Source organism: Protopterus annectens, chromosome 6.part1, assembly GCF_019279795.1.
Source record: "Protopterus annectens isolate FY-2018-M chromosome 6.part1, PAN1.0, whole genome shotgun sequence".
Lineage (NCBI taxonomy): Eukaryota > Metazoa > Chordata > Ceratodontiformes > Protopteridae > Protopterus > Protopterus annectens.
In genome coordinates this window covers 357,348,927-357,376,742 of record NC_056738.1, presented here as the reverse complement: position 1 = coordinate 357,376,742, position 27,816 = coordinate 357,348,927, and the positions used below count along the sequence as shown (strand labels likewise).

General features: G+C 42.9%; 1 protein-coding gene across 1 annotated transcript in view; it reads left to right on the top strand.

The window, feature by feature from the left end:
- Nucleotides 1–27,816, top strand: part of ATG2A (autophagy related 2A) — a 2,853,001-nt gene that overhangs the window by 785,831 nt on the left and 2,039,354 nt on the right. Inside the window, exon 10 of the mRNA XM_044075772.1 lies at nt 27,654–27,738. Within this exon, the coding sequence (XP_043931707.1) occupies nt 27,654–27,738 (85 nt within the window). The remainder of the gene's footprint in view (nt 1–27,653; nt 27,739–27,816) is intronic.

Here is a 27,816-nt window from a genome sequence, read left to right as displayed (position 1 = left end):
CGCCACAGCGGAACTCCGGTCCACTAATGATTGGCAGTAGATTTTTACGTACCGAGTTGCCAGCTCTGATGCACAACCTTCAACGAAGGTACGCCCATTCACGCATGTCTCCACACAGAAGACGTTCTAGCTGAGAATCGAACCGAACAGCGTCTTACTGTGAGGCGACAATGCTACCGCAGCACCACCACCGCACACTCATGCTTAGTAAGCTTGTAAAATTAAATGCATAGGCTATATTAGCTATATCAGCCAGAGAAAATTATGTTATCTGTGTCCTGATCGAGTTCCATACTTAACAGAAATGAAACTGCTTAAGCTTAATAAAAGTTGTGACAACTGTGTATGTCAGCAGTTTTGTTTTTTTTTCCTTTACACTGGTACAGAGTGTGGATATTTGGTTCTTAAACCTATGCAAATCTTAACTTTTGGCTATCTGTGCATACAGCCTACCTGGATTTAGCCAAGGCATTTGAAACTATCCCCCACTCAGACAGCATTGACAAACTCACCCAACTAGGTATCAACCCTTATATTGTTAGATGGTTCGCTAACTGGCTCACTGAGAGAACTCATATAGTCAAAATAGGGGAATCCACCTACAAAGCAGACCTGTAACCAGTGGTGTTCCACAGAGATCAGTCCTGGTACTTCTACTGTTTGGAATCTGTTTCTCCGAAGTGCAAGCAAAAACTAAAAGTCTCTGGCTGACAAAGTTTGCTGATGACAGAAAACTGGGAGGAGTCATAGACTCTCCAAATGATGTCAACATCCTACAAGTGGGTCTTACACAAACAAATGACTGGTGCCAGAGTCATGGCCTTAAACTCAATGCAAAAAAATGTATAATCATTCCTTTCAGTAAGAGTGGTGTTCCTGTTAGCTACCACATCAATAGGAACACCTTAAGTATGCACTCAGTGGTGAGAGACCTGGGCACACAGGTTGACAGCAACCTTACCTTTGGCCACCATGTCTCCACAGTGGTAAGAAGGGCATTCTATATTGCTCATCTAATAAGTAAGTGTATTGCCTCCAGAAAAACAGAAGTTATTACCTCCTTGTACTCTTCCCTCATCAGGCCAATAATTGAGTATAGCACCCCTTTTTGTATGTATCTTTCTAAGCACCTGCAGCAGTTGGCGAAACCACAAAATTTCCTCACAAGGAAAATTCAAGGTCTTCACCATCTGTCATATGGGGATCATCTGAAATCACTGTCACTTTATTCTGTTTCATACAGATTACTCAGAGGTGATCTCTGCCTTGCATATAAGGCTATCTCTGACCCTGCATTATTGGAAATGCTTCACATCCGAAAGTCAAATGGTACATGGGTTCAACACATTAAAGACCTTAACCTGGTATGTGACATTAATAAAACCTGCTGGAGGGATAGATTTGTCTCCCAGAGGTCACCACACCTTTGGAACAGACTTCCCCTTCATGTCAAACAGAGCACCTCATTGACCCTCTTCAAATGCAATCTGGATGACTGGATGGGTGACCATAAATTCACCCATGGGTTCCATTTGTGTCCCTCTTGGACAGAGGCAATAGATGCTGATCATGAGCTAAGGGTAAGAACCTGGCTAGGTTTGTAAGGGCCCTAGGGCCATTAGCCTAGTAACTTCCTATGATCCATCCAATAGAATGTTTTGCCTCTAATGGCCAAAGGTGAAGTGTAGAGGTGAACAGAAGGAGGCAGAAGCAATATGATATATCCTTATTTTATCATATCCCTTATACTGCCTGTAAAAGGAGTTGCACTGTTACAGTTTTCATATATCTCATAGTACTTGTAAAAGGTATTTCTAACATTTAGTACACATAGTGACAATGGTATTTCTATAAATTCTGCATAATACATTTCTGCTTTCCCTGTATCATACTTCTGACAGCACCTTCACTGATTTTTTTTTTATAATAAAATGTATTGCACATCCTAGCATATTGCACATTATAAAATGATTTCAAGATATATTCCTTGTAGCAACCCCATGTCAGGCTGCATATCCATACTATGTACACTACCTATGGGCAGTATAATTGCAGCAATACTGCAATGTTTTGCTATAATGTTTTACTATACCTTTTTATTATAACATATCTACACCTTGTGACCATATTCATTACTGATGGTGATGAGGCATTGTTACTTTTTCCACTGTGCATAATCTGGCTTTAAAAACAAAACAGGTGTTACACATCCGGCAATACCACATTTGTACACAGATCACCTTAATTGCATTACTAATGGTACTTATTGTGCTAATATAAATGTAGTAGTATCTGTAGAAAGGAGGTGCTGTACTGGCATTCCACAGATACCTCTTTTTTGCAGTACTGACACAATACCTGTTACAGTTTTTATAACACTAGTTTGGAGAGCCACGATAACACACAAGACATTCATTCTAAGACATTTTAAGGCATTATGTGGATGCTTCTCAATTTCCTTGGAGGAGTTCTTTTGGAAATTGTGTATGAAGTATGCTGCAGCAGTGGTTATTGAGTGATGTGGTTTTTTGTGTTATACTGTTGTAAATATAGAGTAGACATTCAATACACTTGAGGAATTATTCAGATTTTGAATAGGCCTCTTTCTATGCATATTAACTTCTTGCACTTCTCTTTATGGCTCTGTGTCATTGAGGAAAAGGTATAGGTCAAAGTTCATGTCGTCACTGTGAAGTGTAAAAAGGATCACCTAACTCAAGAAGACAACCTTAGTGTATTTTTCCTATCATACCTTTTATTTTTCTCTACTTTAATGCAATATCTCTTTTTTTTCTACCAACATTTGGGTTCACTATGGTTTAATATGCATACATGTTATAACTTTTTAAAGTAGTGTCCTGTATAATAGAATATCAGAAGGCCCTATGATGTTACAGTACAATAGATCTAAACTACATTAGACACGCACATATGCTGTCCCTGTTCCATTCTAAATAAAAAAGAAATTTATAATCTGAAGTAGTTAACTTCATTTGATCAGCAACCTGTGGGTATCTGATCCGATTCGGATCCGAGCCGGCAGCTTTCCTAGCTAAAAGATCTGAGCTCCAAGCTCCTCCCCCTACCCATAATGCCCTGCCACCTCCCTCTAACCCTCAGATCTCATTTGCCGCGGCTTCTGTAAGCGCCTTAGATCGAGCTCTGAGCGTGGTATTGTGAGTTTAGGATTTTATATATACTTTTCTGTCTAAATTTCTCTATCTTTGTGTGTGTGAACTCTCTTCTTATTCTCTTAGCCTTTGCGGGTAGTTTTTAAAAACTTTTAGTTAGTTTAGTTTATTCCCCTCCCCCCTCTGCATGTGTGAAGGTGTGTGTGTGCGGGCCTGTACTTTTCTTCCAATATGTCTGAAGGCCCAAAAGCTGTGTTCTCTAAATGCTCCGAGTGTGGCCATAAGCTGTCCCCAGTGGATGGCCACACTCAGTGCGTTATTTGCCTGGGAGTTGATCACCTTACTTCAGGCTGCACTATTTGTGCAGCCTTCAACCCCAGGGCATTCTTCTGTGGCGCCAGCTGCGGCTACTCCACCTACCGCCTCCAATCCCCTGGCCGGGACTCAACCTCCCTCTTTGGCCCAGGAGGAAAGGGATGGCAAAAAGAAAGAGAAGAAGAACAGGGAGTGGGAAAAAGAGAGACACCATAGTCACAAGAGGCGGTCCGAGTAAGCTCCATCAGCTCTGCCGTCCAAGCAGCTTGCCTCTCCCCTTAAGGTCTACGGGCCTTCCTCCACCCGGCTCCGTTCTCCACGCTTCTCCCTGGAGCCGGAGGAGGAGACCCGGTCACCTTCGAGGTCATCTAGGCGGCCTTCCCGCCCGGCCTCGGTGGCCTCATCCAGATCGTCTAGGCGGCCTTCCCGCCCGGCCTCGGTGGCCTCGTCCAGATCAATGAGGAGTTTATCTGACGCAGACATGGACCGGATGATGTGTCGGTTTCAGGCCCAGCTGCAGATGACAGTGCTCTTGCCTCCCCCCCCCTTCCAGGGGGAGCTCTACCCCCCTTTTTGCCCCCATTGCTCCTTCTCCGACCCGCTATCAGGGTTCGGAGCTGTCTGAGTCGACTAACTTCGGAGCCGGGGTGGTGTCAGTGCCGACAGTGTTCCCTACTTCGGTGCCGACTGTACCCTCGAGTCTGTCTCATCCTTTTTCAGATCCGAGCTCTCGGGGCAGTGAGTTGAGCATCGGATCTGGAGGGGTTAATGGACCTTTTGCACACTACCCTTTCGGATCTGATTGGGTCACCTCCGACGCCGATCCACACGTCAGATCCGAGGGGACTGCTTTCGGATCCTAAGGAAAGCAGCTCTCCCTCAGCATTCGACGTCATGGAGAGGGTCCTTTCGAGGGATTCGAGGCCCCAGGCTCTTGCTACGGATCCACCCGCCATTCCCTCTCAGACGGGCCTGTCTTCCATCATCTGGCCCCAGGGACAACCTGCGCCTACATCCCAGATGGTTCCCGTTGAGGAACAGGACATTGTTGGTGAGGCCTCTTCGGACAGCCCCCCCGAGGAGGTCCCTCACAAACGAAAGTGCAAGAGGAGGCACTTGGACTCACCTGAGTCTCTCACAGAAGACACAGACTTAGAGGAAGGGGAAGGTTCCCCAAGGTCACCCCCCGAAGACGTCTCCTTTGGAGACATTATGGAAATGTTATGCATTAGAGGGGGGGGGGGGTCTGCCAAAAAGCCTTCCTCGGATGAGTCTGTGTTTCTGGAGGCGTTTGACACAGGCCCATCTACCTCTTGGGTGTCCCCTCCCACCGACCCCCTGGTGGACCTCATAACTACCAGGGCATGGAAGGAGCCGGACACTGTCAAGCCAATACCCAAGAGACCTGACAGGATACTCAGCTGTCCCACAGACAGGACAGTTTGGAGCAAGGGTGCCCCAGTGGATGCCATGGTGGTGGCGGCTGCCACTAAAAAGGAATTAGCACAGGAGAGTTCCTCGGTACATCCTCCAGACAAGGAGTCTCGGATGATGGACCGCCTTGGAAAGTGGATGTTCGCTTCAGCGACCTTCTCTGTAAGGTCACTGAATTATATGGCACATGTAATTCGGCTCCAGCGGGACTTTATCAAAGAGTACGCTGGGTCACGCCCAGAGTCCATGTCGTCCGAGGACAAACGGACCTTCTCGGCTCAGATGGCTACTCTCAAGTCGATTACTAATGCATCTATGCGGCTTCTCTCCCATGCCACGGAGGGAACGGCTAGAGCCAGCGGAACAGGCATTGTCTTACGCAGACAGGTCTGGCTCCATCTCTGCGATTTTGCGGAACCCTTTAAGGCATCCTTTACAAATGCCCCTTTTGACAGTTCTATGCTTTTCGGCAAAACCGTCCGCGATACCCTTCTCCAAAGCGAGAAAGATGGGAAACCGTCTGCCATCGGGATCCGCTTCTCGGCTCCTCAGAGGTCCTACACTAGGAACCAAAGTGGACAAAAGAAGATGTGGTTCCGGAAAGCTCAACAATCCCGTTTCGCTCCTGATCCTTCGTCTTTCAGAGGCAGAGGAGGACAGGGTGGACGCCGGCCCAGAGGCAGAGGGGGGCTGAAGAATTTTGGGTTGAGGGAACCTTTTTCCGATCGACCCGCGCAACAGCCCTGAGGGGTTTGCCCGACTGTTCTTCTCTGGAGGCAGTTGGGGGGCACTTCTCGAAGCACCTAGCAAATTGGGAGTCCATCACGACAGATCATTGGGTGCTCCGAATTATATCCAGTGGCTATTCTATCCCTTTCCTAACATATCTTCCCTGGTCAGAGTGTCTCCCCGATGTTCCACCCAATCAGAGGGAGGCAGCAGCCTTCGAAATATGAGAGCTGCTAAGAAAAAGAGCCATCCAGCACGTCCCCCTCAGGCAATCCGGATCGGGCTTTTACTCCAGGTTCTTTTTGGTGCCAAAAAAAGATGGGGGACCTACGACCCATTCTTGACCTGTCCACACTGAACCTGTCAGATGCCAAAGAAAAGTTCCAGATGGTCACTATTCAATCCATTCTCCCACTTTTACAGGAGAACGACTGGATGTGCTCGATAGACCTCAAGGATGCGTACTACCACATTCTAATGGACAGGCGATCCAGGAGGTTTCTCCACTTTCGGCTGGGAGCCAGCCATTATCAGTTCAGGGTCCTACCCTTCGGTCTCACCACGGCCCCCAGGGTGTTCACCAAGGTCATGGCAGTTGTAGGGGCCCACCTGAGGCTTCAGGGAATACAGGTCTTTCCTTACCAGGACGACTGGCTCCTAATCGCCCCCACCAGGCATCAACTTTGTTCAGGCAGGGACTATTTCTTACATCTAGCCCGCCACCTAGGAATCACGATCAACCACAAGAAATCCTCCCTTCAACCTACTCAGATTTTGGACTTCATAGGGGCCAGGATAGACACGATACAATCCAAAGTCTTTCTGACGGCGGACAGACTTTGCATTCTAAACCTTCACATTCTCACTCTTCTACAACCATCAGCCCCCCCCAGCGGGACTAGTCCTGAGGGCCCTGGGGTCCATGGCAGCGGCCATCAATCTGTTGCCTATCGCACGTCTGAAAATGAGAATCCTTCAGTGGACCTTACAGGTTCAATGGTCCATCCTACATCATCCCCTGTCTACACCTGTTCCCCTCAGCAGGATTTGCAGGGAGTCGCTACTTTGGTGGCTCCGCTCCAGAGACCTCCGGGAAGGGCGCCCCTTCGTCTTATCCCCACCCCAAGTCACGGTGACCACGGACGCATCTCTCCTCGGGTGGGGGGGCATTGCATGGGCAGATCCATCCAAGGCACGTGGATTCACACAGAGACCTCATTGCATATCAATGTCCTGGAGATGAGGGTGGTGCTTCTAGCGTTGCAGGCTCTACATCCCCTTCTTCCTCCAGGGACTATTGCAATTCAAATAGACAACATGTCGGTAGTCTGGTACATAAACAAGCAGGGGGGAACCAGATCTTACCTACTTTGCAGAGAGGCCATGAGAGTGTGGGAATGGGCGATATCCACCAACCGCTTTCTCATAGCAACGCACATTCCGGGTCGGTCAAACATTTTAGCGGACAGGTTGAGTCGAACAATCCTCTCACCTTACGAGTGGTCTCTGAACCCAGTAGTAGCGGAGCAAATCTTCCTCAAATGGGGTCAACCTTGCTGCGATCTGTTTGCCTCGCCTTCGAATACAAAGTGTAGCGAGTTCTTCCTGCTAATCCCCCCACCAGGGGAAGTCCACAGAGATGCTCTGGTTCATGCTTGGCCATCCGGTCTTCTGTATGCTTATCCTCCTCTTCCATTAATGACAAAATTCTTGCAGAAAGCTCGTCGGTTGCAGAGCAGAGTTATCCTCATAGCCCCATTCTGGCCTTGCCAAACTTGGTTCCCATGCCTACGGTCTCATCTAGTACATCCTCCCTGGATTTTAGATCCCATTCCGGATCTGATCTCTCATCCTTTAGGATTGAAGACCCCCGACCTGGACTACCTCAAGCTCTCAGCTTGGTTGATCCAGTTCCATTGATGGCTTGGACTCCCGGTATATCTTCCTCAGTTAAGGCCATCCTGGTGGCTGCCCATAAACAGTCTACCTGGGCAATCTACAAGAGTAAATGGAAACGTTTCTCTGTCTGGGCGGAGCATAGGAATTTGGATCCCTTCACGGCTCGTATCCCAGCAGTTCTATTCTTTCTATCCCATACTTTTCATCAAGGAGCTAGTTCTCCTACTATTAAAGTTCAATTGGCAGCTATTTCCCTCTACCACGTTGGAAACAGTTTAGGCCCTCTAGCTTCCTCCAAGATTTGCAAAACATTCCTGAAAGGAACTTTTCTGTTAAGACCACCTGTTAGACGCAGTTCCTCCATGGGATCTAACTCTAGTTCTACAGGCTCTGACTGGTCCTCCCTTTGAACCTTTGGCTTCAGTCGACCTAAAATATGCATCTTGGAAAACGGCCTTCCTGATTGCCATTACCTCAGCTAGGAGGATATCGGAGCTTCACGCTCTTTGCAGTAAACCTCCATATTTTCATCTTTCATAAAGACAGGGTTTCCCTCAGGACTAACCCCTCCTTTCTGTCTAAAGTGGTTTCAGAAGCCAATATCAACCAGTCCATCAATCTACCTGTCTTCTTTCCTAATTTTCAAAACAAAGGACAGTATAGACTCCATTGTCTGGATGTTCATAGACAGTTACAATTTTACTTAAACAGAACAGCCGATCTTCGAAAATCAGATCAACTTTTTGTGTCATTTGCTAAACCCTGTCTGGGTAAACCAGTCACTAAAGTAACCTTAGCTAGATGGATTTCCCAATGCATCCTTCTCGCATACAAATGCTCTGGTCGTCCTGAGCCCCTGAGGTTGCGAGCCCATTCTACCCGATCTATGGCTACTTCTGCTGCTTTCTGGTCAAGGGTTTCTTTGGATGACATTTGCTCAGCAGCTACTTGGGCTTCCTCTCATACCTTTATTACACATTATAAGTTGGATTTAATATCCAGAGGACGCACATCTTTTGGCTCTGCAGTGCTCCGGAATATGCTTCCATGAGGACCTCCTAAGTTGTTGGTAGCTGGGGACTCTGTCCCACAGGTTGCTGATCAAATGAAGTTAACTACTTCAGATAAAGAAGTTATGTACTCACCATAATGTTCCATCTGAGTAGGTAACTTCATTTGTCAGCAACCAACCCGCCCTCCATCCCCTGGACCCTTAGTTCGTTATGAAAGGATCAGGGTACGTCACTTCCAGATGACGTCAGGTGGAATGTATAGTACTCCTTTCTTGTGTTATAGTAATTTTCTGTGACATTATGGCAAACTCGATCTGAGGGTTAGAGGGAGGTAGCATGGCATTATGGGTAGGGGGAGGAGCTTGGAGCACGGATCTTTTAGCTAGGAAATCTGCCGGCTCGGATCCGAATCGGATCCGATACCCACAGGTTGCTGACAAATGAAGTTACCTACTCAGATGGAACTTTATGGTGAGTACATAACTTCTTTTTAGCATACCTCTCAACTTCTTAAAGCAAGAGCACTGGACAAAGCCATTAATAAAAGTGGGACAAAGGCCCCAAAATAGGGATAGATTTTAAATATTGTTGTTACAAACTTCGAAAGTTGATAGAATAACAGGTTTTGCATTAGCATGACATTTTTGAAGGGTATGGAGTCTGAAACTCAAATGCTTGTCATTATTTTCTATCTTCAGTCTTTAATGATTTCCCACCAATTTTATAAGAAATGGGCCAAAAATACGAGGCAAAAATCTGGACATTCTGAGAAAATCTGTACAGCTGAGAAAATCTGTACAGCTGAGAAGTATCTGCTCCCAACGAACATCTTTGGATCTTAGTGAGCTTATAAACAATACAGGTATAGGTGACTTACTAAAGAATTTGCTATGCACAATGATTGAAGCCATAACTCTATATACACTGATGGTCAACTGCATGATTGCCAGTAAAGAAAAGTCAGCTGCATGCCTGCTAAGGGAAATAGTGTCCATAATCAAAGAAGTTATCTGGATCTTAAAAGGTTATGGGTTATTGCCAACACAGACTTCAGAACTACAAACAAAACTCCTTGGAAAAAGAACTACAAAGTGTTCATAATTAAAGAAGTTATCTGGATCTTAAAGGTTATGGATTATTGCCAGCACAGACTTCAGAACTACAGAAATACTCATTGGAAAAAGAACTACAACTATCAAGGAAGTTCTGGAAATGAAATATGTTAGTTTCTAATACAGACATCCTTTGTCTTTTCTATCTCATCTATAGCCATCCACTGATTGAAACTCGATGAATTATCACAGGGCCAGTACTAAAAATAAAAAGCTAATTCATATTGCTTTATTTGGTGACAGACCAAGGAGAAGTAAGAGGCATGCAAAACTTCAAGCCACATCAGAAATCTCATAGTATGAACTTGTAGGGATTCTACACACACTCTTTTGGGACCCAACTTCTTTTAAAAATAAGATTCATCACAATTTATTTCAACAAACCTTATACTGTGAAAGTGCAGATTGCTTTCAAATGAAACCTCAGGACAGTGTTTTCTCTGAGGTGTCAAGTCTCCTACATGTCATACCAAGAAAGAGAACTGTGCCCCATAAATTTTAGAACAAGTTCAAGATGGCATCTCAGGGAAGTGAACGATTCTTTCAGTACGGTCAAGAACAGGGTAGCGTAGTTATGAGCATGCTGAAACAAGAAACTCATAACAGTCTCTGGGAAAACTGTAAAATAACTACCTAATGCAGTGATGGTGAAACTTACTATTTAGGAACCTTTTTCCATCAAAAAGCAAAAGCAGTTTTCAGACAAGAAGACTGCTTTCTCTGAACTGAGTTCATCAAAAGATCTGAGTAATGTCAACGGATAAGTCCCCACTACTAAAGGTGTCTCAGAACAAAGTACAAACAAGACAAAGAGATACCGAGTACACCACCACAATTAAAATGTTCTAACTTTAATAAACAAAAAGTTTAAAAGCAGATGAAGTATCAAATGATAAGCGCTTTCAGCAGGATTACCTTCTTCAGATGATCTGAAGAAGGCAACCCTGCTGAAAGCGCTTATTTGATGCTTCATCAACTTTTGTGACAGTTTTAGTGAGTTTTTTAATTCGTTTATTAAAGTTGGAACATTTTAATTGTGGTGGTGTACTCAGTATCCCTTTGCCAAGATCTGAATATTCTCTTTTCAACAAAATGTCTGATTACACTATACACGTAACATAAAAATTGATCAAGCATATGCTCAAAAGCTAATTTAAACTTACTAAACTGAACATCTGCAATAATGCTTGTTATTAGCAAATGTTACTAAATGTTCTGTACTTTCATCGTTGTTGGACAGTTTGTAGTAAACACTGTTTTTAGCATTCAACAATATTGCTTTTCCCACATTCACAGCATCATGCTTTGGCAGAGCATTCATATTGCAGTATAGCCAAGACTGCCATACTTACCAACAGCAGTCTCATTGAAATCCAAGAATAAATTATAGTCCCATTGGAATCATTATGTAACGTTTCCATCTGGCACATCTAAATCCTTTAACATTCCCACAGGAACCTCACAGTAGAACTATAGGAAGAAAAATGTATTTCTGTTAATCTGTTGTCATCAGCAGAATTTCCTGTATGTATGTATTCCCATTTCATTTGTTTCCTTTAAGTACTGTGGAAACCTTTTGATTTGATGTTGTCTGTTCTCTCCGTTTCTCAACACATGGGTCTTTGATCCGACCTCCGGCCCAACTTCGGCTGCTTCTAAACTTGTGGATCCTCAGCTCAGGCTCTGCTCCTTACCCATAATCCCGTCTTGTCCCCAAGATTATCCCAGATCTCTTTTTCCACTCATAGTGAACAAACATGGTCCATTCGTCTTAGGCTTGCCTCAGTTAAGTTATCTTTTTTATTACTTTTATAGTGGTAAATATTTTAGTATGTACAAACATTTTCCATTTGGTCTCTCCATTGGCACATTCTCTCACTTCTTTTTTGTAAGCTTTTTTGTTACCCACTGTTGGGTATTATTACCGTTGTTGGAATTGTGGGCTTAATATTAGATACTGAGTTTACCATTGCGGGTATTTACAGTTTAAAAAAAAAATCTCTGTTTTTTTCTTTTCACTTGAATAAATATGTCTTACAAACCTTCTGGGTTCAGGAAATGTGTGGCTTGCTGCCACAAACTTCCTAATTTAGACGCTCACCAGAAATGCCCATTTGGGGGAAGATTATTCTATTTGTACGGCCTTTGGCCACCAGGATGTAATTGAATGTAGAAACAAACTGGTTTTATAGGGACTTCTCCCTCCCTCCTTCATCAGAAGAGTCTTGCAAATCTGTTTCCTCACTGTTTGAAGCCTCCCCATCTGGTAAGAAGTCATCAGACAAATCTAGAGGGGAGAAGAGTGACAAGCTCAGGGGCAAGGGCAAGGAGACGAGGAAGTGCTACCCTGACCACTCTACTTCATCATAGTCATTTTCAGCTCCGGCTTCAAAAAAGTCCTGGTCATTGTATCCTACTCCTGTTTCAGATCCTCCAATGCCAGTGTGATTCAGAACCCCACAGAGCTGAGACTTTTACTGGGGCCGATCTCTCCAGGGCTGCATTCCCCCTTTCTCCAAGAGAGTCTGGCACTAACCTCATCCTCCCTCAGGTTTATTACATCTACGAGGAGTCTATCAGAAGTGGATATGGATAGGATGATTAGGAAGTTCCACAGGACTGTAATTCAATTTGGGGTTCTTTTGGCTCTTTCTCCCATTGGACCCATAAGCGTTGGCCCTTTGACCCTTTCTGTAGTTACACCTACCCCAGTCCGCTGTTTGTGTTCAGGGTCTGTGGATATGAGATTCCTTCAAGAGATGTCTAGATTTAATCTGAAGATGTGGTCATCTTTGACTCCGAAGACTTATCTGATTTCATAGGTTCCAAGTACCTTGGCTCCAGATGGATCTCAGAGTCTAGAAGTCTCTAGGGTTCTTCTCGGACACTTTTGGAGATAGACCCCGTATGACAAAAGTGGGAAGGATTGTAATGGGAGATGTCACCCCTGAAGCAAAGGAGGCCTGCAAAGTCAAGTCTTCAAGAGTCCTCTCTCTCAGATACCTTTTCAGCGCTCCTGAATGGTTGGCCAACTGCTGCATTCCTGGAGGTCATTGGAGATGCTTATCTCTGCACCCAAAAGCCTGAACATACATCACCAAAGATGCCTGGGTGCAGACAGTCATAACCAGATGCTATTCCATTCCCTTTGTCTGCCTCCACTACAAAAAAGTTCCTGATATTCCACCCTCACATAGAAAGGCATCAGCTGTAGAAATAAAAAAATAAAAAAAACTGTTGAATAAACGAGTCATTTGGTAGGTCCCACCAGACCAACACATGTTTGGAACTTACTCAGGATTCTTTCTGGTGCCAAAAAAAATGGAGACCTCAGGCCAACTTTTGGACCTCAGCCACTTCAATCATTATGTCAAACAGATGAATTTCCAGACGGTCATGTACTGTCTATCCTTCCTCTATTGAGGAAGGATGATTGGATGTACTTAACAAGCCTTCAAGATGCATACTACTACATTAGAATGGACAGGCAGTAGAGAAGGTTTCTTTGCTTTCGGCTGGGGGCCAGTCATTTCCAATTCAAAACCCTGCCCTTTGGTTTTACCACAGCTTCCCGAGTGTTCACCAGTTGTATGGCACTGTTCGCAGTTCACCTCTTGACTGCAAGGGTGTACTGTGTGTTCTTCTGCTTGGATGACTGGCTTATCATCACCCCTACAAAGCGTCTTCTAGTCTGAGCCAGAGATTATCTGTTCCATCTTTGCTCCCTACCAGCTCCCTACCAGCCATATAACTGAGTCACGAGAAATCACATTTTTCTCTGATACAGACCTTGGAGTTTATAAGAGCTGATGTTCATCGTGTTACCCTGCTGCAGTCATCACACTTGGGTTATCCTGCCGTCAGGCGGTCCCACAGTCGGCCCGAATTCCAAAGTCTTGGTCTGGCGTCGGTTGCTGTCGCTTCTTCCCTAACGTCAGTGCGTCAGGGGTATATAAGAGGCATCCAACGCCATTTTCTTCAGTCTTTCTTGCCACGCGGTGCCCGAAGCAGAAGCAGTTCGCAAGTGTCAGTCGGCCGACACCTGAGATTTTCGATTTGAATTTCAGTCCTAAGTCTTCAATAAAGCTAAGTACCCCGTTGGGGAACGTTTTCTTGCCTCAGTCCGATGTCAGAAAAAGTTAACAATTGCATTTCTTGTGGGAAGCAAATACCTCATAAGGACTTCCATTCCTGTTGCATTCCTTGCCTAGGCCCAGACCACGATGTCGGTTTTGCACTAGGTTTAATAAACGCACTATCAAACGCTGTTTTGACTTCGCACGGCATTACTTTGGTAGGGAGCACACATAGCAGGACAGTGCATTCAGGGCAAATGGACTATGGATCAGAGACACCTGCATATCAATCAAAAAGAAATGCTAGCAGTGCAGAATGCCCTAACAGCTTTCAAGGACCTTCTACACCCAGGACAACTATTAATAAGGACAGACAACACCACAGTTATGTGGTACATAAACAAGCAAGGGGGCACACATTCCTACCCTCTATGCAGGCTAGCAATGACCTTGTGGAACACTGCACTGTCTTACCAGGTTCAATTACAAGCACAATTCCTGCCAGGAAAGAAAAACACATTGGCAGACGACCTAAGCAGAAACATCATGGATCCACACGAATGGAAACTAGATCCACAAGTATTTGCAATGATAGCTCAAAAATGGGGACTCCCAGACATAGATCTGTTTGCAAGCCCCCACAACCACCAACTTCAAAAATTTTGCACAAGGACCTTCCATCCACTAGCTTGGAAAGTGGACGCTCTCTCATTCAGTTGGAAAACATTGACAGGGTATGCCTTCCCTCCACTGCCTCTTCTAGCAAAGGTACTGCTGAAATTAAGATTAGAGAGGCCACAAATGATTTTCGTTGCACCAGATTGGCCACACCAACATTGGTATCCAATTTTAAGGACCATGGCCCAGGGCCCACCATGGATTTTGCCACAAATTCCACACCTGCTCACCCAGTGAGACAATCTGATTCTACACAGCCAGCTCAAGACTTTAAACCTGGCTGCATGGCAAATTACCTAAACAACCAACCAACACCTTTATCCAAAGCTGTTATGGATGTCATTCTGGAGGCCAGGAGGCCCAGCACCAGGAAAACCTATTCAGACAAATGGAAAAGATTTTGCTCCTGGAACCAGGCTAAAGGCCTAAATCCCCTGGAGCCGAACATTCCTCAGATTCTACAATATTTAACTGAGATGTTACACAAAGGACTTTTGTTTTCATCTATTAAGTCCACACCTCAGCAATTTTTAGCTCATTACAGCACGGATCCTCCTTTATTTTCACATCCACTCCTAAGACAGTACCTCAGAGGGGCTAAGAACTTAAGACCACCAAGGAGAGCTCCAACACCTACTTGGGATCTCAACTTTGTCCTGGAAAAGCTTACACTGCCGACCTTTGAACCAGCTTTTTCAACTGATTTAAAATTTCTTTCATGGAAAACTGCCCTACTACTAGCAATAACCTCAGCTAGAAGAGTCTCAGAGCTACAGGCACTAATGGCAGTGGAACCTTTCCTCATTTTTCATCAAGACAGAGTTTCTCTACGGACTAATCCTTTCTTTATGCCAAAGGTGGTATCCAATGTGGCACTAAACCAAGCCATTCACTTGCCCACCTTCTTCCCAAAACCCCAGAATAAAGGAGAAAGACTCCTGCACTCTTTGATATTCACAGGCAATTATGTTACTACTTGGATAAAACTAAGGCTTTCAGAAAAACTGACCAGCTCTTTGTAGCCTATGCTACAGGATCACAAGGAAAAGCTGTCTCAAAACAGACCATTTCTAAATGGATAGGACATTGCATACGTTTCTGCTACACACATCATGGGAAACCAGTACCTGCTAACATTAGGTCCCACTCCACTAGGGCTACAGCTACATCAGCAGCCTTTCTCAGGGGAGTGCCAACCAAGGATATTCTGGAAGCTGCTACTTGGAGTTCAGTGCACACCTTCACCAAACACTATCACTTACCTCTTTACTCTAAGACTAGAGCTGGTTTTGCCACTGCAGTTTTGCAGGGCCTACTAGCCTCTTCTAACCCTGTTTGACTCCACCTCCCCTCCTTAGCTTTGGGATTCAACCCAAGTGTGATGACTGCAGCAGGGTAACAGGATGAACATAGTACAGTTTTGTACCTACCATAAATGTAGATGTTCAAGTGTTCACCCTACTGCAGTCTCCCTCCATCCCTCTGAACTAGCTGAACTTATCTCTACCACTTCATCCTATACTATCTCTGTGGTGTATTTGCTTGTACCAAAGGGTTTTGTTTTATTTTTATATATATATATATATATATATATATATATATATATATATATATATGTGTATATATATGAAATCTTTTGCCTACCTTTTGGGGGCACCTGCCATCTGGGGCAAGAAAAACTGAAGAAAATTGTGTCGGATGCCTCTTATATACCCCTGACGCACTGACGTCAGGGAAGAAGCGACAGCAACTGACGCCGGACCAAGACTTTGGAATTCGGGCCGACTGCGGGACCACCTGATGGCAGGATAACCAAAGTGTGATGACTGCAGCAGGGTGAACACTCGAACATCTACATTTATGGTAGGTACAAAACTGTACTTTTTATTTACCACAACATAGATAGCAAGACTGCTGATAAGCAGATTGTTCACCCTGCTCAACTAGCCCTACAGTTTCTGTCTTGCCACACTCCACCAGCAAGATTAGCCCTTCACCTTTTGGGGGTCAGTGACAGCTTTCATTGTCCTAGTTCCCTTGGCAAGATATTACATGAGTTCTCCAGTGGACACTGGCGGTTTATTGGTCCATTAGGTATCAGTCTATGAGTTTTCAGATTTGTTTGACGAACATTTGTAGGACTCTCATAATGTGGTGGATACAATCTCCCGAGGTTCCTCAGGGCCAACTCTTTGTCCCTCAATCCCCAAAGCCACTGTGACTACACATGCTTCCCAGCTAGAGTGGGGTTGGAGGGGCATTACATGGGAATGATGGTCGAAGGGCATGTGGTCTTCCTCTGAGGCCAAACTAAACATCATTGTCTTAGAGATGAGGGCAGTCCTCCTAGCATTGCAGAGTTTTCAGGATGTCCCTCCTTTAAGGAAGATCTCTGTCCAGACAGGCAACATGTCAATAGTCTGGTACAAAACCAAACAAAGGGGAACACTGTCATATCCATTGTTAAGAAGCTATGAGAGTCTGACAGTGGGCATAGTTTGCAATCACTTTTTGATAGCAATGCACATACAAGTGAAGTACAACATTATAGTGGACAGGTTGAGAAGATCAGCTCTGCAACCTCGCTAGTGGTCTCTCAGTCCAACAGTAGAGAAACAACTTTTCACCAGTTGGGTCATGCTGCGATCTTTTTGCCTCGCCCATCAACTCCAAATGCAACAGGTTCTTTGCCCTGATCCTTCCAGAGGATGAGTCAAAGCGAGATGCTGTAACACTTCTGTCCTCCCTTTCTCTTCTGTGCCTTTCCGCCTACTCCTCTAATCCCAAAGATCTTACAGAAGGCTCTGCAGAGGAAGATTATTGTTAAAATCATCTTCAGTGCCCTCTTCTGGCCCTGACAGGTATGGTTCCCTTTCCTTTGGCCTCACTTGATACATCTGCCTTGGGTGCTTTATCCTGATTCGGGTCTTTTTTCTCACGCAGCCAGCATACATTACCCACACATTCAAGATCTCGGGTTAACCACTTGGTTTCTCCACTTCCAATGATACCTACTCAGTCCAGGCTTTGGACCTGAGTTTATCCACATTTTCACTTCTTCATAGAGTCCAGCTACCAGAAAAGTTTGTAAGACTAAGTGGAAATGATTTTCTATCCAGACTTCTCAAAAGAATCTGGATCCCTTTTCGGCTTCTATTCCAGTACTTCTGGATTTCCTAGCTTTTGTTTTATAGGTTCATGAGTACATGAGTACCTTGTGGGCTGTTTTAAGCCTGGCTAATTTCCATTTTTTGTGCTCAAAATAACCTATCCCATCTGGTTAGATTGGCCTTACCCCATCCCATAATTTAAGTGGACCCATGCATGACACAAAGCAGTTAGGAACTGCATCTGTCATTAGTAGTACGGTGGACAGTTCTGGGGTAAATTTTATCTTTCCCATCCATAGATCTAAGTTGTTCTTGAACCTGGAAGTCTCTTCCAGTGCAGCGGTATCCACTGCAAGATATACAATGATGGGGACAGTTATTCTGTTATTAAAGATCAATTAGTAGCTCTTTCAGACATTCATGTTAAAGAAAAACATTCTACCTTTGCACCCCAAAACTATGTAAAGCGTTTTTGAGAGATATACCTTTCTGTTTAGACGACTACTTAGGTATCTTAGCCCACCTTGTGATAGAATTATTTTTCTCCATGTTTTGACTCGAGCACTGTTTGAACCTACTTCAAGGGTGGACATGAAGTTTTTGACGTGGAAAACACTCTTTCTAGTAGTTACAGCCACAGCCCAAAGAGTGTCTGAACTGCAAGATCTGTCATGTAAGCCTTCTTACATTATTTTTTATAAAGCCAGTGTCTTTATGAACTAATCCATGTTTTGTAATCAAAGTGGCTACAGAGACTTCATCTAACCAGTGCATCAACCTACTGGTTTCCTTTCCAGATTTCTCAAATAAAGTAGAATATACACATCATCTGTTGGTTGTTCTTCATCAACTACATTTTTACCTCCACTGTACAGATAAAACAGATACGTTTTTTGTCTCCATTTCCAAAGTTAAGCTGGGTCAGAGTGTTTCAAAAGTATCTTTAGCTAGATGATTGAGACTGTATTTCTTACATATATAAAGAAAAAGGCTTGACTAGACTCAGACCCGACAAGGGTCATTCTAGTAGATCCATCTCATCCTCTACAGCCGTCTTCAAGGGCCTCATTTGATATTTGTGCTGCTGCCACCAGGTCTAACATTCACACTTTTATTTCTCATTATAAGCTGTATCTGCAGTCTAGGATTAGGGCAACCTTTAGCTCAGCCATCCTCTGGAATATCCTTCCATGAGACCACCATGAGAGCTAAGTAGCTGGGAACTATGTCCTGTATGTTGAGGGACAGATGGAACAGACAAAATCAGATATGAAAGTTATGTACTTACGATAATTATATATCTATGTTGTCTGTTTTCATCCTTTGTCAGCTTCCCTCCCTCAGTCTCCTTTCCTTTTCATGGAAGATACTTCTGCACTTTTACAGCTCCAGAATGCTGTTCTATATAGGCACCCCTTTTTGGACTACTTTGTTTTCTTCAGTATTTTCAACTCATGGGGTCGGGGCAAACCCTGTCTGAGGTAATTTTGGTAAGAGGAATCTTGGTAAGAGGGGATTGTGGGTAAGGGGGGGAGGAGCCTACGCTTAGGATCCACAAGTGTAGAAGTGGCCGAAGTCAGATTTGAGCTTGGATGTGAGACCCATATGTTGAAGAAATATAGAAACGGACAATACAGATCTATTGTTATTATATGTACATGACTTTTTTTTTTTCTTTTATGCAGAATTTACTTAACAGCAGTTCTTGCACTGACCTTGTTAAAAACTAATACATCTGTTACATTTCATTTCCTTCCCTTATTTATACGTTTTGTATCACCCTTATTCCCCTTGTCTGTAATCACTGGGCCACCTCAGCTTACAAATTATTGTCTTAAAATAACTAAAACAGTTTAATATGAAAGTGATTTTATGTACAGTTTGTATGGCTTCTCTGTGTTGTTACCAATAAGTCAGTGCTAAATCCTACATCCACATCATTTTGCCTTAAAAAAATAGTCAGTCTCATCAAAACATGATGTATACTCTACAGTAAGTGATCTCCCTTTATCTACCACACAAACATAACTATATCATCTGATGTTGTCAGTTTTCATTTCAGCCTCACTGATGGGTTCAGATCCGATCCCTCAGATCTGACTTAGCTGCTATACAAACTCACGGCAATCTTGAAGTTCCGAGCTTCACCCTTACCCAGAATGTACCACCCCCTCATTACCTCACATCTCGTTTGCCACTTCCAGCAATAAGATGTGGTTGTCTGTTCTCTCGAGCGATAAGTAGTCAAATTACTTATTCTAATTTCTAAATTTCCTTTACTATTTCTCTTTCTCTTTTTATAATTAAAATTCAGCCTTTCCCCTGATTTCACCCTTACCGTTCTGGTATGCTCTATTACTATTGTTAGTAATTCCTTTCCCCCTTGTTGTTCGTAGCCTTGAATACCATTATTGGTATTTCCCTCCCCTCTACCTTTACTTCCTTCTTTCAAAAAAAAATCCTTCTTTATAACTTTGTATATTTTGTTTTTTTTCCTTGCACTAAAACTATGGCTGATAAAGGAAAAAGGCCTGCAGGTTTAAAAGCTCCTGGAATTAGTCTTGCACTGGGCCTGGAAAGAAACTGACACCATTGAGCCCATTCCATAGAAACCAGACAAGATCATGTCCCCACCAGAAACCAAGCCCTTTTGGTCTAAAAAGGTCCACTGGTTGATACCATGGTTGTGGCAGCAGCCACCAAAAAGGAACTCGCTGCTGAGTGTACCTCTGTCCATTCCCCCCAGCAAAGAGTCAGGAAAGATGGACAGGTTTGGGAAGCATGCCTGTGCTTCAGTGACCTTTGCCTTGAGGTCCCTAAACTACTTGGCACACTTTATTAGGCTTCAGAGTGATCTGATCAAGGAGCTTTCAGGTACCCTTACAAGATCCGTGTCTGAAGATATGAAAGATTCCATCACTTCTCAGCTGGCAGCCCTACAGTCCATACCCATTTCCTCAATGAGGCTAATTTCTAACATGGCAGAAGGAACCTCAAGAGCAATCTGTTCAGGCATAGCCATTAGGAGACATACCTGGATGTCTATGCAATTTTGCGGAGCCTTTTAAGGTTATATTCGTCACTGCTCCCTTTGACGGATCCTCTCCTTTTGGCCCCAAAGTAAGAGAAACACTTTCCATGTGTGAGAAATATGGAAAGACTCTTTCTGCCTTGGATGTGTGTTTTTCCACCCCCCCCCCCCAAAAGCTCCTTTTTGAGGAATCATCAAGGGATGGAAAGATGTGGTTCAGAAAATCATAAGGGAATTTTCAGAACACACTTGGAGGACCTTCCTCCAATGGCAGAGGGTGAAGTTCAAGTGACAGACTCCACCCTCATGGCAGAGGAGGCCCGCAACATCCGAGTTCCAGAGAAACTTTCTTTGGTAAACCCTTCCAGTGCTCCTGAAATGGAGGCCCAGTTGTTCTCCTCTGGAGGCAATCGGGGGTCGCATATCATTGCACCAGAGAGCCTGGCTTAAAATAACTCATGACATTTGGGTACAGAGGATCATATCCAGTGAATATATAATTTTATTTTCCCATCTTCCCTTAAATTCCAGAAAACTCCCTGATATTCCACCCAGTCAGAAGGAACAAGCACCAATTCAGATACAAAAGCTGTTAATCAAAAGAGTCATCCAAGAGGTTCCCTCAGACCAAAAGGATCTGGAACTTACTCAAGATTCTTTTAGTGCCAAAAAAGACAGGGTATTGGAAACCAATTTTGGATCTCAGCAACCTGAACATCTATGTTCAGAAAATGAGGTTCCGGATGGTCATGATTCAGTCTATACATTTCTGGAATTATTGTATGTGCTCAACAGATCTCCAGGATGCTTACTATCACATAAAGGTAAACAGACAGTCCAGGAGAATTTTACTCTTCTGGCTAGGAGCCAGTCAGTACCAGTTCAGAATGCTGCCTTGTGGTCTCACCACAGCCCCAGGATATTCACAAATGTATGGCAGTGGTAGAAGCTCACCTCAGACTGCACGGATTCTGCATGTTTCCTTATTTGGACAACCGACTCATCTCCACTATGACCAGGCATCAACTCATCATAGCAAGGGAAAAAGTAATTGAAACTTGTGCATTTCTAGGAATAACCATAAATTTTGAAAAAGTCTCATCTTCAACCAACTCAGTCCAGATAGTTCATTGGAGTACTTCTAGACGCAAGGTCTACAGTGGCCCCTCTGCCTTTCTCCAGGGTTCAAACCTTAAGATCGCAAATAAACAAAATTCTTTGCAGTACAACAGTCCCAGCCCATCTAGTCTTACAAGTGCTGGGATTGATGGCAGCAGTTATTTCCCTTCTACCTCTGGCAAGGTTTCACATGGGAATTCTGCAGTGGATGTTAGCATCTCAATGGTCCTTTTTTCAGTTGCCCCTATCTGCTCCAGTAAGAATTACCAGCTCATACAAAAAATATTCAGTGTGTTGAATGCAGTTGGATCAACTTCTTCAAGGCCGGTTATTTATTCCTACTCAGCCTACAGCCATAGTGACCACAGCTGCTCAGGCTGGGGGCATTATCTGGGAAGGATAGTCCAAGGCACATGGTCCCCTGACAAGGCCTAGCTGCATATCAATGTTCTAGAACTGAGAACAGTGCTTTTAGAGTTGGAAGCTTTTTCTTCAGGGACAGTTGCAATACACACAGACAATACGTCAGTGGTTTGGTATGTCAACAAACAAGGAAGAACCAAGTCATACCCTCTTTGTCCAGAAGCACTAAGAGTTTGGCAATGAAAAATCTCTTTCAACTGCTTTCTTTTAGCAATGCATATACAAGGGAAATCCAGCATGCTAGCTGACGAGCTCAATCGCCTTACGAGTGGTCGTTCAACCAGAAAGTAGTGGAAGAGATTTTCCAAACATGAGGCCAGCCTTGCTGCAACCTTTTTGCCTCACCCCTAAACAACAAATGCAGCAGCTACTTTGCCCCAATTCCCCCACAAGGGGCGTCATTGAAGGATGCTCTTATTCAAGATTGCCTCCCAGGTTACAGTATGCATACCCCCCGATTCCTCTAATACTGAAGTTTCTACAGAACGCTGCCAAGTTGAAGAGCAGGTTCATTCTCATTGCCCCCTTTTGGCTTTGACACATTTGGTTCCCCTTCCTTTGGCCTCCTCTAATCCATCAACCCTGGGCTCTGGATCCAGCTCCGGGCCTGCTGTCTCACCTGACAGACCTTCCAAACCTCAAGCTGACAGCTTGGCATCTCCATTTCCAGAAGCAGCCAGACAATTTATGTTCTGAACCCCTGTTCACCAAATTATGTTATCTTCTCAAACCATCTACAAGACAGGCTTATCATAGCAAATGGAAAAGATTTGTCCACTGGGCTCTTCAAAATAATGTAGACCCCATTTGTGGCTCCAATGCATTCTGTATTAGAATTATTGGCTCTGCTCTTTAGTCAAGGGGCCAGCTCATCCACAGAGTTCAGCTAATGGCAGTGGCAATTTCCAATTATCACACTGGCCTGGATGGCTCTTCACTTGCATCACACAAACTTTGTAAGACATTTCTATGGGGAACTCTTCTCTTGAGACCCCCAGTTAGAGATCCTCCATGGGATTTAACCCTAGTACTGCAAGCTTTAGTCCTTCCTCTCTTTGAACTTCCAAGTACTTGCGATCTGAAGTTCCTTTCTTGGAAAATGCTGTTTTTGGTAGCCATTACTTTTGCCAGAAGAATTTCAGAGATTCAGGCCTTGTCAGTATAGCCTCCATACTTAATTTGTTACAAAGATAGAGTTACATTGAGAACCAATGCATCTTTTTTGCCAAAAGTGATTTCAGACTCCAGCATTAACAAGTCTCTCAATCTGACAGTTTTCTTCCCTAATTATAACAGTAAAGGAGAATACTTATTACATTCACTAGATGTTCACAGACAATTACATTTTTATTTGCACAGAACAAAACACTTTAGAAATTTAGAACAGTTATTTGTCTCTCTTGCTGAAGGCAAGTTGGGTAAGTCATTGTCTAAAGTTTCTCTGTCCAAATGGCTAACTAACTGACTGTATTTCCTTAATTTATAAAAAATTAAACCTGCCTCTTACAAAATGTGTACATGCCCACTCTACAAGATCATTAGCAACTTCCTCAGCCTTTCATTCAAGAGTCTGCTTGGATGACATTTGTGGGGCAGCAACTTGAGCTTCTCCCCATACCTTCATGTCTGGACTTAGTCTCTTGGGGTAGGGCATTATTTGGCTCAGTAGTGCTCAGGAATATTCTTCCTTGAGGCTGTCTGGGGATTTTGGTAGCTGGGGACTCTGTCCCATCAGTGAGGCTGAAATGAAAATTGACAAAATTGAAGTGAAATAACATCCAGTGGCCACCACGGCAGTGAGCATACAAAATGTATTCAACAGATAAAACTGGATAAGTGTTTGCTTCTTCAGATCCATTAAAACAAGCAAGAAAGCCACATATAAAACACATAAGAAATTAAGAACAGCCAATAAAAGACAAGCAATAAAAGACATGATAATAATTTAACTCATTGATGAGACCTGCATTTCTCCAGAGCTAGTTTTAAAGGCATATTGGCATTAATCCCTGGTGCTTTATCTGCCTGCATCCTGGCTGTCCATTCCATTTCTGCTTATTCCACTCTGTTATTTAAGTCACCCCCCCCCCCCCTTTTACTCACTGGAACCAACTGCAGCACTACAAATTCAAACATATGTCCTTCATTAGCTGAAACATGCTTTGCTAAGGCATTAAGAGAATTCCTATTCCTAGTGTCACATAAGTGCTGAAGGATGTGCTCTTTAAGCATCCGAATATCCTTTCATATGTAGAAAGATGGACATATTATACATTTAGCTAGGTAAACTAAATTCTGAGATCTACAATCAGCATAAAAACTAAAGGAAATGTTTGGTTATTAAGGGGGTGCATGAAAGTGTTCAAATTGGAAATAAATGAACATGCCCTACAACTCCTGCAGGGAAACGTACCATGTCTAACAGACACCTTACGAGTGCCTTGCCTGGTGGTATAACAAAGTTGCCTTCTCAAGGACAAATTGTTCTTAAAAGTAAAACTCGGTCTGTCGCCTACTATAGCTCTGATCTGATCATTAGATGCTAAAATGAGTCAATATTTGTTCACAGTATCACATATTTTATAAATGTTATTACCATATGTGAGCGGTAACCTCAGATTAGCATTCTGCCTTGGTCTGTGTGCCATTCACATATCATATTCATCTACTGTCTTATGAAAAAACAGTTTACCTGTAGTACTTCTCAAAGCATCAACTTCTAATGAAACTGTATATAACTCATGCTGCTTGTACCTCTCATCGCTAACTCATTAGTCAAATTACTAGATGCTTTCTTATAACCCTGATCCTTTGTATGGAGTCTCGACATCCTCAAATACTGACCCTTAGCTATATTGTTAAAAACATATTTGGGATGCATACTCGAGCGATGCAAAAATGCATTCTTCCTACAACGTTTCCTAAACAAAGAATTTTGAATCATGCCATCGACCAAAATGACCTTGATATCTAAAAATTCAATACATTCATTAGATGAATTCAAGACAAATCTAAAGTAGTCACTATTACGTTCAAGATATGCAACAAAATTTTGCAACTCCTTTGATGTACCCTGCCATAAAACGAAAATATCATCCACAAACTTTTATAGTGCAGCAAAGGTGGGGTGAAACCATGTTCAGAGAGGACCACCCTGTTCCCCCAGTCAGCCAACACCAGGTTAGCATAACTGTTCGAGCAGGGGGGTCCCCATAGCTACACCTAACTTCTGCTTGTAAATAATATCATTAAAAATAAAGATGTTCTCTAAAACCAACTCAAATAACATGCCTATTAACTCTGTATGCATGGATGTATAATCAGAGTAACTCCTCAAAAATTGTTTTCCTGAATTTACACCAAAATCATGGGGTATCACCGTAAATAACGTACAAATATGCATAGTGGCCATTGAGACATCAGTTTCAAAAGGCCCATGGCTTCCAATAAAGTCACCCAAAGTACATAGAAAATGTTCAGTGTCTCACAACAGTTGTCGCCTTATACAGTAATGGTTTCAGTTGATTTTCAATAAAAGTAAATATAAATTCTGTCACCCATCCTCACCCAGAAACTATTGGGTAAAAGGATGGCTGGGTCTATGTACTTTGGGTTGGTAAATAATGTTGGGTATTTTTTTATGATTCTTGACAGTGGGTTCAGACACCACTTTGGGTATTATTATGAACTCATTGGTATTGTATCTAAACAGCTCACATAATTTTGGGCATCTAAATATGATGTCACTGTTTACATAAACTGTCCAGATGTAATGTAAATACTAATGATGTCACTGTTGATATTGTATATAAAAGACTCCTGCATATTCCTGGGCAATTTTAAGTGATTTCAGGATTGCTATTTATTTTAAATAGTTTAAACATGTATAATAAGTTAATATCGGTGATGATATATTTGGTTAATTTCATCACTGTAGGTTCACACACATTTCTGGGCATTATGAAGCATCTTCTGTGTGGAGACATGCATGAATGGGTGTACCTTCGTTGAAGGTTGTGCGTCAGGGCTGGCAACGCGGCACGTAAAAATCTACTGCCAATCATTAGCGGACCCTAACCAGGAAAAGCCAAAAGACACAACAACAATTTGAAATGATGCCATGTGAATTTCAAGAGTTCACACATTTTGAATGATCCAAGATGATGCCATTATTGGAATTGTATTTAAAGAGTTCAAATTTACAGGAAATTAATACTGATGACATTTTTGGCATTAGAATCTTTTTTTTTCCCCCTGGTTTCCTTAACTTTGTCTCCTTTGGTCTATTGATGGATTACTAAAGAAGAAAAAATGCTTACTGGCATTGTGGTTTGTGTAATTGTTGCTTGGTGAAATTGTGGTCTTGATTTCTGACTTTATGAGCATTTTATCAGACTCTGCCATGCATAAAAGTAGGAGACAGTATTTCCTTCGGCTGTTACGGTATGAGTCAGTCTTGTCATCATCTGGTCAGAGATTGTATTTTCATATGTCAGTGTTTCTTGAGAAACAGAAATGTTTGTTGGGCTCATGCTTATTAAGGAGTGTATTAGTTTCAGCCATATGGACCTTAATTACTATAATTTATGTCTCTCTTAATTTAGCTTCCATTTAATGTAATTCATCTGTTAAACAAGTAGGTGAACTAATCTGTTTTGGACCCTTTTTCCAACATGACATGGGCCACAAGGCCAGAGGTAGGTGCAGTGAATAGGGGCAGTTTTAGAACAGCTGGTCAACCAGCATGTTTTGAGAGTAAACCAGGATACCTTGACGAGGACATGCAGACTGGATGAGAGCATGCATATTAACTTAGTCAGTAATTCGAGGTCACGACTGAATCCCATGTCCTGGAGGTGTGATGCAAAGATCTTGCCCACTGACCTACCATGCTGTCCTCTTTGGAACAACAGAATACAGGATGCATAAGGAACACACATACCTTGTTACTTAACACATCTTCTGTCATAACTAATTAAAAAGATGACATTGCAAAATATGCCATATTAGTAGATGGTAGTACTGTTATTCATTGTCATATGCATACCTCTCAACTCTCCTTGATTTTTCAGGGAAGTCCCTGATTTTGACACAAATTTTAGCTCAGTCCCTCTTATTCCCTCCTAAAATGGGTGACTTTTGGAGGAAAGTTGGTGAATTAAACTTAATGAATAATGACAGTAATTAAGAGTTGTAAATTTCTTTTACTTCACAAAATGTACATTAATTCATATGCTCTGATTCTGTGAATGTCTCATGTTAATAGCACTAATATTTCTAACAGTGTCCCTGATTGTCTCTAAGTTTTTTCTGGCTTCGTCCCTGATTCTGTTGAAATTTGTCCCTGATTGGTTGAGAGCTATGGCCATACATATGGTCAAGTATCCAGCTACAAATTCTATAATGTTGCATATTTAGCCTGTTTTAACAAATGATTTGAAATGTAAGTGGTTTGCAAGGTAAGTGGTGCAAAGTGTAATAAAGCAGACTCTGTTAACAGTAAAGGTATTCTGTAGTTCACATACTTGTACTTTGTTTTTAAGATTTTAGTCCTCATGTACATGCTGTGTGAATTTTTTCCAGTTAATTGTGAACAGTCCAAGGCGGTTTGGAAACTTTCCCTTTGCTGCTACTCTTCCACATCCCCAAAACCTGAGCAAACGACCAGGTAAGTGATCTGAAAAAATATATGGTTTATTTTTAGGACGAGAAATAGCTAAAATATTTGTTATACAATCATTATTAT